Here is a 17,129-nt window from a genome sequence, read left to right on the forward strand (position 1 = left end):
TCTCCGGTTGGAACATTATTGAACTTTTATGATAAAAACATCCTAAAGATTGATTCTATACTTAGTTTGACAAGTTTCTTCGACCTGTAATATAACTTTCTGAACATTTAGTCCGAATGGACCAGATCACACTTTTGGATTTGTTTACCAAACGCCCTAAAAAAAGAAGCTATTGGACGTAAATGGACATTATCGAACAAAACAAGCATTTATTGTGGAACTGTGATTCCTGGGAGTGCATTCTGATGAAGATCAAAGTTAAGTGAATATTTATAATGCTATTTATGAATAATGTTGACTACCCAACATGGCGGATATTTCTCTGGCTGGTTTGGGCTCTGAGCGCCGTTCTCAGATTATGCTTTTTCCGTAAAGTATTTTTGAAATCTGACACAGTGGTTGCATTAAGGAGAAGTGTATCTAAAGTTCCATGTATAATAGTTGTATTTTCATCAACATTATTTCTGTGAATTCATGTGGCTCTCTGCAATATCACTGCATGTTTTGGAACTACTGAACATAACACGCCAAAGTAAAATAAGATTTTACATAAGGAACACCGATTTTAAATATGAACTTTACCAATCAAAACATACATGTATTATGTAACATGAAGTCCTATGAGTGTCATCTGATGAAGATCAAAGGTTAGTGATTCATTTTATCTCCATTTGTGCTTTTTGTGACTCTCAATGGCTGGAAAAATGGCTGGGTTTTTCTGTGAGTTGGCGGTGACCTAACAATCGTTTGTGGAGCTTTCGCTGTAAAGCATTTTTGAAATCGGACACTGTGGCTGGATTAACGAGAATTGTATCTTTAAAATGGTGCCTAATACTTGTATGTTTGAGAAATTTGATTTATGAGATTTGTTGATTTGTATTTGGCGCCCTGCAATTTCATTGGTTGTTGGCGAGGGGTTCCGCTAGCAGTCCTAGACAGGTTAACTGACAACCCAGTTTCAAAGTTTATTGCTAGATAAAACTTTTACATAAAAATAAAATAGCGTACCTTCCACCACCAAAAGCTAAGGAGTCCATATCTCCTTTCATGAAGAACATGTTGTCACCTGTCCATTTGTACACCTGTCAACACAGAACAGAGCACGTCACCATGTGTAAATATATCATTACAAACCCTCATGCCATCTTACATAAGCTCCTCATTGTCATGAGAATGAGGCATACTACTAACAATATGATGCCTCGTTAATTTAATAAAGAAAACTGATTAGTACTCCTCTCAGGAAAATGCTTATCGATGTGCATGTTAATTGCTAAGACCAGAGCAGGGTTGGATGAGTTTACAACGGACATTAGGAGGAGTAAAAGTGACTGGACCACACTGGCCAGTTCCGAATAAGGGTCACCAATCAGAGAGGTCAGAGGTCAGCCTACCTCAAACTCTGGACAGAAGGTGAAGAGGAAGGTCTCTCCCGTGCCGTAGAATCCCTCACTGATTTTGAAGGGTTCGGACGCCAACGCACCAAACACCTGCAGCAACACAACCAACCAGAACACACCAGGTCAGGAAACAGACAGTACAGAACCATGGTAATCTATTACAGCTCAAAGGCCCAATCCTAACTTTAGATGAGCATGCTTGTCTCACACTTTTGCATAAACTACACATTTAAGTTAATGGAGGATATATATACATTTGAGTTACGTGCACAGATCTGGACTTAGGATTCAGGTCTAATAGAGAAGTGTTGTTGTCCCACTCACCCCACCATCACTGTCCCTGATGACCAACAGCACAGGGGTGTCCTGCCCCTGCATGGCCCGGTAAAGGCTCTTGATGCTCATGCCATGCTTGGTGGTGCCATAGGCCAAGGTCCAGGGGTACCCAATGGTACGAGGAGGGAGGTTCTTGGCCAGCTGGAGAAAAGAGACAGACGCCGGGGGGGGTAACAGAAATGAAAGAGAGAAAAGGCCACAGACATCAATGGTCCATTACAGCTGCAGTGACCTTTTCCCACAGCTGGTTGTTAGAGAGTAACTGAGCTCCACACACCCAGAACACAACAGTCTCAGGAGAACAGGCTTTAAGTGTCGACCACAGAGAGACCTACAATAAGAGCGCAGCAGGCTAGTCACACACATTCTTAAGGCTCCTTCCTTTGTTGCATGCCCTAACAAGAATCAATTTTCCCCAACAGCTATTGGCCTACATGAAAATATGCCTTTTTCCTGAAGACTAACCCCACCTAACAGACCTTATCTGAAAACCCCAACCATCCCAGTATTGTAATTCATAGAAATGATCTGACTCAGCTACTATACCATCAGCCTTGTAATGATGAGGCTCAAGACTCTGCTGTCACTAAACAGATAGCTCCTCAGGGAGGGCCAGCACTGCTATGGCTGAAGGCCTGTGGTTGAAGGTCAACCATGACGTTGCTTTAGGAAATAGCCCATTGACAATCAATGGGCATGGATCAAGCCATTGTGCCCGTCAGCAGTGTGAGTTATTACCTTTTCTATCTGCTGTGCCTCCAGCAGCTCGCTAGGTTCACTGAGGTTGGGTCTGAAGGTCTCAGGCTCCAGCTCCGTCTTGATAGAGGTGGCATGCTTAGAGTTCACCTCCTCCTTGGTGGTGATCTGGATACACACAGACAACAGTCAGACAGGCACTCAGGAGGGGTGGGTGGTTGTCTAACTAGTAAAGGTAATGGGGTGTCAATCGCTTTAGGATATGTCCCAAATGGCATCATATCCCCTACATAGTGCACTACGCTGCCCTGGTCAAAAGTGGTGCACTTCACAGTTAATAAGGTGCCATTTGGGACAGAGCTAGACTAATAAACCGAACACTGTGCTAGATGTTTTCCAAGGCTAATAAACCGAACACTGTGCTAGATGTTTTCTATAGGCTAATAAACCGATACCACATTACTTACTAGGATTGGGGGTGTGTCATATGATTTCTAAGAAGGTGGTTTTAAAGATATGAATAAAGTCTCATATCAGCAGAGGCAGGATTCTTTACAGGCTAACATGAGCCCCAGGAAACACAAATATACAAGATGGGCCTACTTAATATAAAAAATTAACTCAGCTTTGAAAATCATCAATTTGGGAGCAATGGGTTTAGGGAGAACATAGACTAGACTCCTTTATGTCAGTAACACATTAAAAAGGTAAGGAGCCAACCTTGGCTTATAAGAGCCTAAATGGCTCATAAAAACATGTGGGCTTCTCCAGAATTGTAATAACACTCGGAAAATGTGCATTATATCCATATACAGAGGGTAAATCAGGAGGCTAAATTGTACAATGTCCGAGTTTGGATATTTCTATACAATAGGAATGTTGGCTGGAGAAAATGCAAAACACAGTAAATATTGAGTGGCCCTGAAGGCCTATTTGTGATTGAGCTGGACACACGGTGTTGGACTGTTTGAGTTCCAGCGGGGTTGTTTATCTTCCTCCATAACAGGCCTGATTGTAGACGGCCTAGCTACTGGTGGCCTGACTGTGATCACATTACAGTCCTGTTGAATTACCTGCATTGTCCTGCACAAACAATCCTGCACCCACTTAATGGATTGAATTGAATCCCACTTCCACCCACCCACCCACCCACCCACCATCCCTGTCTACCTCCCTCCCTTCCCCTCTCCTCTCCCTTCAATAGAAAGCAGAAGCGGATGGGGAAGCAGCAGTTCCTCACTACCCAGATGTGGATGGATGAACACAGTTTGTGAGGAGTCACTCAGAAGTGGAGGAACACAAATTCTATATTTGATTGACAGAGTCGAGAAACCTCAGGAAAATCCCCATCCCTCAACAGAGATGAGCTACAACATATTGTATTATGGTTCACATTCTTTGTCTCTATGACAGCCTTGGGACTAGGCTATCTAACTAGCTATGGCTAATAATAAACAGTAATGAGGCATTCTTGAAACTAACCACAGCAGTGGTCAGTGAGGAGCTGTGAGAAGTGGATGCAGGGCATTATGGGAACTTTATGAAGGCATAAATTACCCTCCTCCATTTCTCTACCAGGTATTAGTTGCCGGTTGCACAAAACTCTTCAAATTATCCTCATAGCGGTTCTTTGGACAGTTGCTACACGAGGCTGCAGCATCATAGTGCTGGCCTATCCCAGGGCCCTGGTCAAGGTTAGCCCAGGTCAAAGTTAGTCCAGGTTGGCCCAGGTCAGCCCAGCTAGGACAACTGGGTGAGAGGCAAGAGGTCAGAAACACACTGAGGAGCTAACAGAGCCTGGCAGGGGCTAATCTAAAAATGGCACCTTATTCCCTACATAATAGTGGCCAAACGTAGTGCACTACATAAGGAATAGGGTGCCATTTGGGACATAGCCTAGAAAAGGGGAATGGAGAGCTGGAGCTTTGCTGAGTGGGGCACCTGAAGCCGCTTGCAGAGAGATTTCAGATCTTCACTGTTTAGCGCATCGATCCGGCGGTGGTACTCAGTCAGTGACACTACCTGGGGGGCGGAGACAGGAAGAGGAAGTGTAACTCAGCTGCTGGCGATGGAGGAAAAAGGATGAGCACAGCAGAGGGGAGAGAGTACATTTGAAGGTGGAGAGACCTGACATCACTGTGTATATTTTTTCATCTATCGGTATGTGATATTCAGGTCTCCATTAAATAGACTTGGTTTAAAGTCTAATATTTGATCAAGAGGTGGTTGATATGAACCAATAGAAGTGTTTTGCATGGTTGTGTAATCTAAAGCAACACCACTAGTGGATGTTAGGACGAGCCAGAGAGACGAGAGGCAGACAAGCCATTCTGACACAGGCAGAACAAAAACAACTTAAGCCACACAAGGACATTCTTCTGATAATCTTAATCAATTGAGAGGATCCGATCCGTTGGACTGTAGGTGATACAACACCAGTACACCGTCAAGCACTTGCCAGCCTGTTAGTGTACAGACATGTTGAATCTGTTGCACAATACTGTGCAAGTCAAATTGAATCACCCATTTGGTATAGCCGGACAAGAGCACAGAGGAACTCCAAGAATTCTGATGTAACGATTTAATTAGCCACGCCCAGAAAGTATATCAAAAATCATCCTGTCAGTATGTGTACTAAGCCATGGAGAACAAGTCCCAGACAGCCTCGCTTGACCTGCTGATCAGAGATGACCGATAGTTACATATCGCAATATTATTTTGGGCAATATTGGTACTTTGACTCCAAGTATCAGGGGGCAGGGGGGGTCTAAGTAGCTTTAGCTATTTCTAGTTGGCTGTACCTATGCCAAAACTCCCAATATGTTTCATCCTATAGCTTGTTCTGCACCTTTTTAAATAGTGAGCCAACATATTTTCAGCAATTCTATATCCATGCCTGATCAAAACTCATTTTCTAATGCTCTCCTCTCTCTGCAGCTGGCGGCAGGGTAGCCTAGTGGTTAGAGGGTTCGGCTAGTAACCGGAAGGTTGCAAGTTCAAATCCCCGAGCTGACAAGGTACAAATCTGTCGTTCTGCCCCTGAACAGGCAGTTAACCCACTGTTCCTAGGCCGTCATTGAAAATAAGAATTTGTTCTTAACTGACTTGCCTGGTTAAATAAAGGGCAAATAAATTTAAAAAACATACAGTGAGCAACATGCAGGATTGTGAGAATCGCAATACATTTCCTAAGTATGGTGATAATATCGTATTGTGAAGTCCCGGGCAATTCCCAGCGCTAGTGCTGCTTTTCATCATCATTAATAATCATCATTAATAATAAGCTGAAGCAAACATCTCTGCCAGACAGAGCTCATGGAAGCTAGCACACACGGGAATCCCCCTTCAAAACAGCCTATCAGCAGTTCTGGCTGAGTCTAACAATAGCTACAAGTTCTACCTCCACAATAACATCTTAAAGCCAGACTTCTACTTCAGAAGGTAGCTAAGCCCCTTGAGGCCCGGCTCTTCAAGGGGATGTGACCATGAATCAGCACGAAGTGCGATCATGGGCTCATATGAAATAGCATAACAAACCCATTCAAGGGGTGCACAACTCCAGATACAGTACAGTAGGCCTACTTAATAGGTTTCTATGGACACGAGCAGTGCTGTGGGTGGGTGGCCCTCAGGGACTGGAGCTGTGTACCCCTGCAAATGAAACCTATCCATAAATATGTTATGATACTGCATGTCAAAAAACTAGAACAATTATGAAATTGTCTGAATCTATTATAGAATTAGGCTATACATTAATTGCTGCCATAAACTAGTTAAAAGTTATTTTAGTAAGGTTGGATTGGGCAAACTTGGGTCAAGCGGAAATAAGTTACCTTGAAACACCTCTTTAGTCACCTTAAATCATTGTGTAAATAACGTTTTCCCAAACAAGCTCCCACATTACAGTTCTCAATAATGCAAAGAAAATGGTAAACTACAGTGTCCATTAAATATTTATTTGGAGCCTAACTTTAGCTGACACTAAAGTGCAGTCTATTGAGAAAAGCCAAGTCAGGCCAGTTTGCTGCAATCCCCATCTTCTGTTTTCAGGAGGAAGGTCTCAGGCTGGCCAACGACCATAGCCTGGTGCCTGTCTGTTTGTGCTTGACAATGAGAAATGGAGTTTGCAAGAGCACAAAGATCTGAGACCAGGCTACAATATTCAAGCTATTCTCTGCTCCCCTTCCTCCCAAATAACAACTTACATGAAGGGCATTCTTTCCAAAACAGACATTGCATCAGCCCACCCAACTAACGTTATAATATCTCACCATTACAGAGAAGCCGATCACTGTCAATGCAATGGAAATGGTAGAACTAACTGTAAGCTATACACAGTGTATTGATACAATGTCGCAAGTTAGCTATGATGTTAGTAGTTACTAACGTTATATACAATATGGCACGATGTTCACAAACGGTTCTGTTCACTGAAAAAAACGGAACCTCAAAACTTTCCAAAACGAGAACCAAAGATAAGGAGTAATACAAAGCGACAACATCAAGTGCTGCCTTTTTAGACTCATCAGATATGTCAGTGACTATTTTGATTTCAGTCAGTCACTGGGCAAGCAGTTTGCATTTTTTTCTTAGCAAGCTAGCCATCCAGTAATGTAGCTAGCAGGCTAACAACAACAAAACACGCGCAGCTAAAACACGGACTGTTATAGATACATACATAAGTGTACTTAGGGGTCAGCGGCGTTTCTTCCTTTACCCTTCTAGAGAACATTTCTTTCTTTCGGGGCGAGGTTGAGCTCGACAGTCACATTCCTGAAGTAATTCCAATCTCCACAAATCGATGTTGAACCAGACACCGGACGGGCGGGGAATCTACTAGCTAACTAAAATAGAAACATTTTAGAAGGGTCTTCGATGTTTGTTTGACACCCGCAAGAGCCAGTGGCAATGCAGGACAGGAGCAAAGCCAGCTCCTTATTTGCTCAAAGGCAGAGGGCACTTCCTATTTGCATACTTCACTAGAGCAATTTAAAGATACAATACCAGTACATTAATAAAAAAAATGTTTCATGAGGTACTGTAGGGAGATCAAATGCACTTCTCGTGTAACATCACTGTAACAATAAAAAGCTTGGTGGATCACCTTTGAGTAGTTTGGGCACACATCAAACGTTAATCAATGAAGTGGCTTGAATTGTCATACTTGCCATATTGCATGACATACAATACACATACAGCACAGTAGACCTAATGATCAATGACCAAATAAAGTATAATAAAAGGCTAACAGCATTATAGTTATTACAGACAAATAATATAAGTATTGTTTAAAATCCATGTTTACCTTAAAGGGTCAACGTAAAAGAGAGGCAACTATTTACTTATTCAAATCACTGGATCATGTAGCCTCTTCAGGACCAGGCCCAAACAAATCAGCCCGCTTTGTTTCCTACAGCATTCACTTACATTAAAATTTAAATCCCAGCCACAGCTTGCGTATCAATTTCTGTATGCAATGAATATATCCTCTCACCATTATACCTCACGCAAGTGCAGCCAGCCAACCTATTGGACAGACTTTGAGCAGCCATGTCCACACACTGGACTTTTCCCACATTTACATTTACATTTAAGTCATTTAGCAGACGCTCTTATCCAGAGTCCCCATTCCTCTACATTCACACCAGAATAATATATTCACACCAGAATAATGCATTAACAGTCCTTAATTTGTTCTTTCAAAATCTTGCTTCTTAAATCTTAAAACCCTACATCCACATTTGAGGGGAAATGAAAATCCCATAAAGCCACTATTAAGGGTGAGCGAACTGAACACAACTATGTATATTACAGACACAAGAATGCCCACACGTTTTAAAGAATTTTCTATGTGCCTTCCCGGCATTGAACCAACCAGCTTTTCACAACGGGAACCATTCCATCCATCTGTCTACAACTGCGGAACACCCCAGTCAGTCAGGTCATCCAGCACAACTATAGTTTGGGATGACCGACGACAACAGAGATATTAATGCATGCCATATATACTGCATTAATAAGGTGGACAACTGACTTGGAACAAAATGATTTCACAATCATGCAAAACATTGTGGTTGTTGTAATCTGAGTGAAAATTGTGCATTTCCGACCAAAGGAAATGGTATTCACACAAATTACACAATAAACATAACTATAACACATCAAGCAAACACTTGGACAGATTGATCAAAACAATGTAATCATAAATGACAGTGTAATAATTTGAACACACAAATAACCATAAGGAGCATAGATAATGATGACGGCAGAATAACAATGCAAATACATTCCATTTAACACTACACACAGACATATCACCACAAAAGAAATCACTTGACTGAATAAAAGCATATAACAAATAGGACATTTATGGACTACAACACAGGCTGGATGAGAAGGTAAATATACAGAGTGTATCAAACATTAGGAACACCTGGTCTTTCCATGACATAGACTGACAAGGTGAATCCAGGTGAAAGCTATGATCCCTTATTGATGTCACTTCAACCAGTGTAGATGAAGGGGAAGAGACAGGTTAAAGAAGGACTTTTAAGCCTTGAGACAATTGAGACATGGATTGTGTGTGTGTGCCTTTCAGAGGGTGAATGGGAAAGACAAAAGATTTAATAGTCTTTGAATGGGGTACGGTAGAAGGTGTCTGGCGCACCAGTTTGAGTGTCAAGAACTGCAATGCTGCTGGTTTTTTCCACACTCAACAGTTTTCCGTGTGTATCAATAATTGTCCACCACCCAAAGGACATCTAGTCAACTTGACACAACTGTGGGAAGCATTGGAGTCAACATGGGCCAGCATCCCTGTGCAACGCTTTCAACACCTTGTAAAGTCCATACCCCCAACGAATTGAATCTGTTCTGAGGGCAAAAGGGGGTGCAACTCAATATTAGGAAGGTGTTCCTATTGTTTTGTACACTCATTGTATTGTAACTACTACACATACTACTGTACAGCAACATTCAGCCATGTAAGAAACAACACAGAATGTAGAAGGTAGTGTGGAACACCTCAGTTCTCTAGTCCTTACCTCCCACTCTTTGTTGTTGATATCCGTGAGGGGTTCGTCTTCTCTTGTCTCGAACCCCGAAGGCTTCTTGACCACCATGAACCCTGGCTCGTGGCCGATGCCCTTCACCCCCTCCCCATACATGTCTGGGGTCCACTGGATGAAGAACACATACAGGTGCTCGGACCTCGGGAGGGAAGAGAGGTAGAAACACAGACAGTCAGACTGTCACGCCCTGATCTGTTTCACCAGTCTTTGTGATTGTCTCAATCCTCCTCGAGGTGTCGCCCATTATCCCCATTATCCCCTGTGTATTTATACCTGTGTTCTGTGTTTGTCTTTTGCCAGTTCGTTTTGTTCCTCAAACCTACCAGTATTCTCCCCTTGCTCCTATCTTGTCTATATATTGTCTATAGTTTTCCCAGTTTTGTCCTTCTGCTTGCCCTGACCCTGAGCCTGCCTGCTGTCCTGTACCTTTGCCCTCTACTCTGGATTACCACCATCTGCCTGCCCTGATCTTGAGCCTGCCTGCCATCCTGTACCTTTGCCCCACTATTCTGGATTACCGACCTCTGCCTGCCATCCTGTACATTTGCCTTCCAGTGTTCGAATTAATAAACTTTTGTTCCTTTGACACTGTCTGCACCTGGGTCTTACCTTCAAACGTGATAGTACGAACTGGCCATGACTGACCCGGCAGACTCGGACCAGCCGCACAAAGCCATCGCTGCCCAATGAGGTGTCATTGGAAGGCACGAGGAGTTGCTTCGTGGTCTGATTGAAGGGTTCCAGGCCGTGGCCGAACGTCACGACCAGGCACTGGACACATTAAGGGAGCAAGTCCGTGGGTTGTCTACCAAGCAGCCTATCACAACGGTAACCTCCCAGCCCCTTAGTAACCTGGCTGGTAGCAGCGCCGTCACCTCGGTTTCCTGGGAACCCCACTTTTTTATTTTTTTATTTTACCTTTATTTAACCAGGCAAGTCAGTTAAGAACAAATTCTTATTTTCAATGACGGCCTATGAACAGTGGGTTAACTGCCTGTTCAGAGGCAGAACGACAGATTTGTACCTTGTCAGCTCGGGGATTTGAACTTGCAACCTTCGGTTACTAGCCCAACGCTCTAACCACTAGGCTACCCTGCCGCCCCACTTACCTCCCCCGGAGTGCTTTGATGGAGAGTCAGGCACCTGTCGGGCGTTTCTCACTCAGTGTTCCCTCGTCATGGAGTTGCAGCCTTCCTCCTTTCCCTCTGACTGCTCTAAGATAGCGTACCTCTTTACGCTGATGTCCGGGATGGCCCTAGCTTGGGCTACGGACATTTGGGAACAACAGTCTGCTTCAGTCTGGATGGATTCGTGGCGGAGGTGAAAAAAGTTTGAGGCTCCGTGGTCCGGGAGAGAGGCTGCCTGGAAGTTACTCCAGCTTTGGCAGGACTCTCTCAGTGCGGCAGACTATGCGGTGGAGTTCCGCGCGCTAGCAGTGGAGGGTACCTGGAACCCGCTGTTCGACATGTTCCTGCACGGATTATCGGAGGAGGTAAAAGATGAGCTTGCAGCACGAGAACTACCGACGGATCGCGACTCACTCATCGCTTTACCATCCGGATCGATTGTCGGCTGTGGGAACGTATGAGGGAGAAGAGGTCCGATTGTGGTCCCAATCCCTCGCTCAAGGATCCCACCTTGCATCTAATGAACTCTGGAAGTCCCCGTGGTCACCCACCAGACCACCCCCGTCAACCTACGAGTGTCGGGTAACCACAGCGAGACGATCCAATTCCTGCTAATTGAGTCTCCGCAGGTTTCCGTGGTATTGGGATTCTCTTGTCTCCAGCGACACAATCCCTCTATTGACTGGTCTACTGGTGCCATCGTGGGCTGGAGTCCGTTCTGCCACACTCATTGCCTGAAGTCAGCTCTGCATGTCCCGGGACGTCTTCCTGCGGAGTCCTTGGACCTCTGGGAGGGGTTCAGTAAGGCCCAGGCCACTTCGCTTCCGCAGTCCCGACCGGTATCCAAGAAGGTCAAGCCAGATGCGCTGGCACGCCGCTATAGCCCCGTGGCTACACCCCCAGAAGCAGAGACCTTTCCCTCCCGCTCCAAGATGATTAGCCCCTCTGCTGTTCGTCCTCTGTTGCCCCGTACCCTCCGTATACTTCCTACCTTTTCTGTGTCTAGAATTAAACCCATGTCTCACAGCCCTTTGTCTCCTGTTTCCTGTCTCCTGTGGCTGTCTCTAAATGGCATGAGGCTGTTATGCCTCTCTGCTGTCTTGTGTCTCTATGTATCAGGCTGTATATGGTCTTTTTCCCCACTGTCTGGAACTCTCCCACCATTGTCAGGATACTTTACACACATCTTCTGGGTCGCCATTCAACTAGGTCATTCAGCAGACATAGTCAGTCTGCCCGTGTGTGTGTGTGTGTGTGTGTGCACGTGTGTTTGTGTGTACGAAAGTGTTTGTGTACGTGAGTGTGTGTAAATGTGCGCATCTGTGCACGGATGTGTGTGTGTGTGTATAAAGGCACAGTGCTATCCATGGGAACAGAGCCAGCAGTGTAACAGGGCAGCATTACAGGAGACATTCTGAGATAAACACATTCCAACCACCCTACAATGGCACATGGCCATGGTGATGGTGGTGTGACTGTGTCTGTGACCAGAGACAAGATTGGTGGCCTGTCTGCCTGCTTCAAATGAGATTAACATGTGAGACTGAGAGGAGTGTGCTGTGCTGGTCAACACAAGCCTACTGGCTACTGGGAATGAAAACAGCTGAAGGGCAGAGTTTCCAAAGCCAAAGAATGGCTGGTCAAACATCTAATCAGATTCATAACTTTCTGTCCTCTCGCTCTCCAGGACTGGAGACAAAGGCAGCACTGTGCTTGGACCCAACATTGATAATGAGGTTGTGGCAAATTCATTGCAACAAAGTGACTTTTCAGCATTAACTAATTGAATTAAGCTGTTGAAGCAATTTGAAATAATTGACTAGAAAAACATATTTTACAGCTTTTGATGAAGATACATGTTTCCTTGTACTGTTCTTTGAAAGGCCTAAACGATACATTCATTATGAATACTGCTGACATTGCTGTGCAACATCCCAGCGGGGTCAAAATTGACAGATCTTCTTACGATCAATACCTATTTACATAAAAGAGCAAAAACAGTTCATTTGTGCTGTTGTGGACAGAAATGTCATCCAAAGCACACTGAGATACTGCACAAAATGTATGTAACTGAACTGCTTTTCACAGCCTGGTCCACTTTTCACACAGGGGAAAAAGTGTTTAGTTGTGTTCCCTCTGTGAAAAATACATGTATTCTATTCTATAGATATTTGTGTATGTCTGTGTGTGTGACAGTGTGTGTCTGCAGAGTGGGTGAATAAATACATAATCTAGCTGTCTGGTCTGGTCTAGTGGCCAGCATAGTGAGATGGGCTTGGCACTGGGCAGACAATGGGGCTGCACTACAGTGATTCTGCAAACCTTGGCGCTGCAGTGTGGTGCACACACACACACACACACACACTCACCTCTCCTGCGGCACAGCGAACCAGTACTCATGTTTCCTGTCCCTCTGAGCGTACTGCTGCATGGAGGCGCTGGCGTTGGACACAAATGTCTTCTTCATGGGCTGGCCCACCCGCAGACACAGGAACTTGTGGGACCGGTGCCTCCGCCGCTCCATGGACACTGTAGAGCCACATGACAAACAGGAAATGATCACATGATACTGAATTGTTATCTTATCCATCTTAACAGTTACAGGGCCAAAGCAGATACCAATCGGAATTCAATCTTTCAGAATATGTTTCAATTTAGTGACTGACCAAATGTAGGCCTACTCCTGGTTTAAAACATATCCCCTTATTATCTAGTAGTCCCTCACCACACCACTGGACCTAATCCATCTGTAAATAAGAAAACATTTCAGATCTATTTGATAACAGGGTCTTTATTTCATTTTTTTTAAATTTCACCTTTATTTAACCAGGTAGGCCAGTTGAGAACAAGTTCTCATTTACAACTGCGACCTGGCCATGTGACCTAGATCTCCTCCTCTGTTTACCAGGTATCTCAACAGACAGTAATTCCGTGCCAGAATAATAGGAAGATGATCCCAATAAACATAGATCATAACGGATCGTGACACCAAAACATATACCTGCTTTTATTAACGACCCATTAGAAGGGCAAATCAGTGGGACTTCTACAAAGAAAAGAGACACTTTGTGACATAACACAGACTGGGACCCATAGTCACAAACAGAGCCAGAGAAATGGTTCATCTACTTAGAAAACACAGCTCAGTGGGAAAAATGATATTTGAAAACGCAGTAATTGGCATGTTTTGAAGTGGTGCCTCGGCTAGCGTCTGCCATGGTAATATGGTGTGGAGTAAAGCAGAACCCTGCTGTGATCCCAGCCAATAAGAGCAAACATTATGGTGATATAAATTATTTGAACACAACCAGACCTGGGTTCAACCAGTATTAGTTTCCTTTCAAAAAATACTTTGAGAGTTTGATTGAGCCTGCCTGGAGTGGCAGATGGGCGGAGTTTGCACTTTTGGGACTATTCCATTGGTTCCAATGCACCAGGCAAACTCAATGAGGTGCAGCAAAAGTGTTCAAAAGAAAACAAATACTATTAGAACCCAGGTCTGAACACAACTAAGTGAGGCACTAGAGCTCACATAGAACTGTAGAACATTACATTACATTTAAGTCATTTAGCAGACGCTCTTATCCAGAGCGACTTACAAATTGGTGCGTTCACCTTAAGACATCCAGTGGAACAGCCACTTTACAATAGTGCATCTAAATCTAGTAAGGGGGGGGGGGGTGAGAAGGATTACTTTATCCTATCCTAGGTATTCCTGAAAGAGGTGGGGTTTCAGGTGTCTCCGGAAGGTGGTGATTGACTCCGCTGTCCTGGCGAGTTAGAACAGTGGAAGAATAACATACATAGCACCTATAGCAGGCATGACACAGAACACAGTAGTGGTTTGAGCCTGCCCACTACTGTGGTAGTCTATATTCTAAGGTAAGAAATATTCAATGTTTAATGAAAAAGACATCAAACCAAAAAGAGAAGGCAGCTATAAAATGTAAATAGTTAAGTCACTTTAAATGCTGCACGTGTCTCTGAGGGTTATTAATGCAGGCCGTCTAAACACTACTGTGTTTCCCCTCAGATGTTAGGTGTGGGTGTTTGTGTTGTCTCTCTGTGTTTGATTTTTCACGTTTTAGCCTATCTTGGAGTTGAGTGCACGTGGCAGCAGACCGGCTAACAGCAGAGTTAGATGAAAGTGGAGTATAATGCCTCATTCCTGCTCATTCCTGTAAGTGATAACAGCACACCACACATTTCCACAGTTCTCTCTCCCTTTTTTAGTCCAGTTACAACTGGGGAGGCACAAAGGTGTGACAGGAGGTTATCAGGAGCACACTGCAGCCGAGGTGTACGGAAGCAGCCGGAGCCAACTTTCCTGTAATAGCACTGGGAGCTTCATTAGAATAAACATGATGATGATAATTGCAGAGATGGCAAATGGCAGCAGCATACCAGGCAGTGAGGATGTGTAATAATCTGCAATAACTGTCTATAGATTTGCCTTCATGTTGAGAACTCAAGTAGGGTGGAAGCTGAACATATTTTCGCACCTACTGAAAAACAATGTAAGTGCATATTGTAAGGATATATATTTCATATTTTCATAATACAACAGAGACACGTTATCTCACTACCTTCTGCAGAGTTCTGTCCCTCCTCCTTTTGTGTTACATTCTCCATTTGCTCTGTGGCTTGTTGCATAGTGTGACTCTTCCACATCTTCCTCAGTTCCTCCACGTCCGTCTCGGAGTCCCGGGACCCTTCTCTGCTCAGTTTGGGCCTGTCCCCTGGACTCCCCCCCTGGCCGGAGGGCTCCCCAGGCCCGGTGGTAGAGCTCTGTGAGGCAGGGCGTGAGGATGGTCCCTGGCCTAGTCCCTGGCTGGTGGTGAGTGTGCTTGGTGCTGCCTTCTCCACATCCACACTGTGCTGCTTGGAGTCCATGGGAGACTGGCTCCGGGCCGTGTGGCTGTCTGGATTGTCTACTGCTGTGGTGGGTTGTTTCCCCTGGCCATCTACTGGCAGCTGGCTGACTGATTTGCAGGCGCAGCTTGCGGCCCCTGGGGCTTCTCCTGGGGGGATGAAGGCCTCCACCTGGGTGACAGTTTGGATGGACTCTGTGGAGGCTGTGGCTGAGGAGGACATGTCCAGCCGGGGGTCTTCGGAGGAAGTGGCCTCCTCCCGAATTGGGGAAAGCTCTGACTCTATAAAGACGTCCTCGGAGAAGGAGCCCTCCGTGCTGCGGGGGGCCGCGCTGCCGCTGCCGTTGCCCGGGACTCTCAGACGTTGCTCCGGGTCTGGCTGAGAGGAGGTGGAGGGCCCGCGCTCTGACGTCAAAGGCTCCAGATGTCTAGATAGGGAAGAACAGTAAAGAAGAAAATACAAGTTAGAGAGGTCTGAATTTGAATGCAGCAGAATGGAACCATTTTATTTGGTTTATTACAGTATAATGTGGAGAGACCAGGTGAAACATGTCATCCTCTCAATATGGAATTAATATGAATCATGTTTGGCGCATAAGTGAACGGCTCTGCATAATAATCTGAAGAGGTTTTGTACAGTAAATTAACAGGGACACAGTGTAACAAAAACACTGTGCAGCCAGCCAGCCAACTAACAGGATTCCTCTACATACTGTAACAGCGCACTAGACTCCACATGTTCTCCAAAGACCTCGTGGGACTAAAATAGTTTGTTCCTAGGTCCACCGGTGTCTATGATAAAACACTGGCGTTTGTTATTGTGTGCTCTTTGAGACAGAGAGAGACAGAGTCTGCTTGCATCATATTTGAGAAAACAGCTGTCCTCACACACAGAGACAATGGCTGCGTTTCAATCTCAAAGTAGAACCCTCAGCCCTTGAATGACGTTTTACATCGTCACATCCGAGTGTACCTCAAATGTCCCTTGCCCAAGCAAGGGAGAGTGATGATCGGAGAGGCAACGTAATTGGTGGAAATCTGGAAGTTGAGCTTAAAAACAATCAACCTAAAGCTATTAATGTACTTAGTAAGCTAACGTATCTAGCTAAAGCTATTAATGTACCTAGTAAGCTAATATCTAGCTAGCACTCCTGTCAGGTAGCTGGCTACAGTTACCCGTAGCTGGCTAGCTAGTTTTATTGTTTGGTCATTTATTCTTATACATTTCAGAATTCGAGGCGGTGTTCTGGTCAGACTCCGAAAAAGGGCACATCGCGCACCACTCCCCAGCATTCTTCTTGCCAATGTCCAGTCTCTTGACAACAAGGTTGACGAAATCCGAGCAAGGGTAGCATTCCAGAGGGACATCAGAGACTGCAACGTTCTCTGCTTCACAGAAACATGGCTTACTGGGAAGACGCTATCCGAGGCGGTGCAGCCAACGGGTTTCTCCACGCATCGCGCCGACAGAAACAAACATCTTTCTGGTAAGAAGAGTGGTGGGGGCGTATGCCTCATGACTAACGAGACATGGTGTGATGAAGGAAACATACAGGAACTCAAATCCTTCTGTTCACCTGATTTAGAATTCCTCACAATGAAATGTAGACCGCATTATCTTACAAGAGA

At 44.8% G+C, this 17,129-nt stretch overlaps 1 protein-coding gene across 11 annotated transcripts in view; it reads right to left on the bottom strand.

Annotated features, from left to right (window-relative positions):
* The window catches only part of LOC115140936 (oxidation resistance protein 1-like), a 231,135-nt gene that overhangs the window by 2,513 nt on the left and 211,493 nt on the right, over window positions 1-17,129 (bottom strand). For 9 of the 11 annotated variants that reach the window (XM_029679436.2, XM_029679435.2, XM_029679433.2 and 6 more), the window contains 8 exons: window positions 15,216-15,928; window positions 12,999-13,158; window positions 9,476-9,641; window positions 4,374-4,454; window positions 2,475-2,600; window positions 1,725-1,877; window positions 1,395-1,490; window positions 1,009-1,082 (listed from right to left, as the gene is read on the bottom strand). In XM_029679436.2, coding sequence (XP_029535296.2) covers window positions 1,009-1,082; window positions 1,395-1,490; window positions 1,725-1,877; window positions 2,475-2,600; window positions 4,374-4,454; window positions 9,476-9,641; window positions 12,999-13,158; window positions 15,216-15,928 — 1,569 coding nt within the window. The remainder of the gene's footprint in view (window positions 1-1,008; window positions 1,083-1,394; window positions 1,491-1,724; window positions 1,878-2,474; window positions 2,601-4,373; window positions 4,455-9,475; window positions 9,642-12,998; window positions 13,159-15,215; window positions 15,929-17,129) is intronic. The other 2 variants (XM_029679438.2, XM_065028021.1) reach the window with 1 other exon arrangement.

Source organism: Oncorhynchus nerka, linkage group LG14, assembly GCF_034236695.1.
Source record: "Oncorhynchus nerka isolate Pitt River linkage group LG14, Oner_Uvic_2.0, whole genome shotgun sequence".
In the NCBI taxonomy this organism is placed as follows: domain Eukaryota; kingdom Metazoa; phylum Chordata; class Actinopteri; order Salmoniformes; family Salmonidae; genus Oncorhynchus; species Oncorhynchus nerka.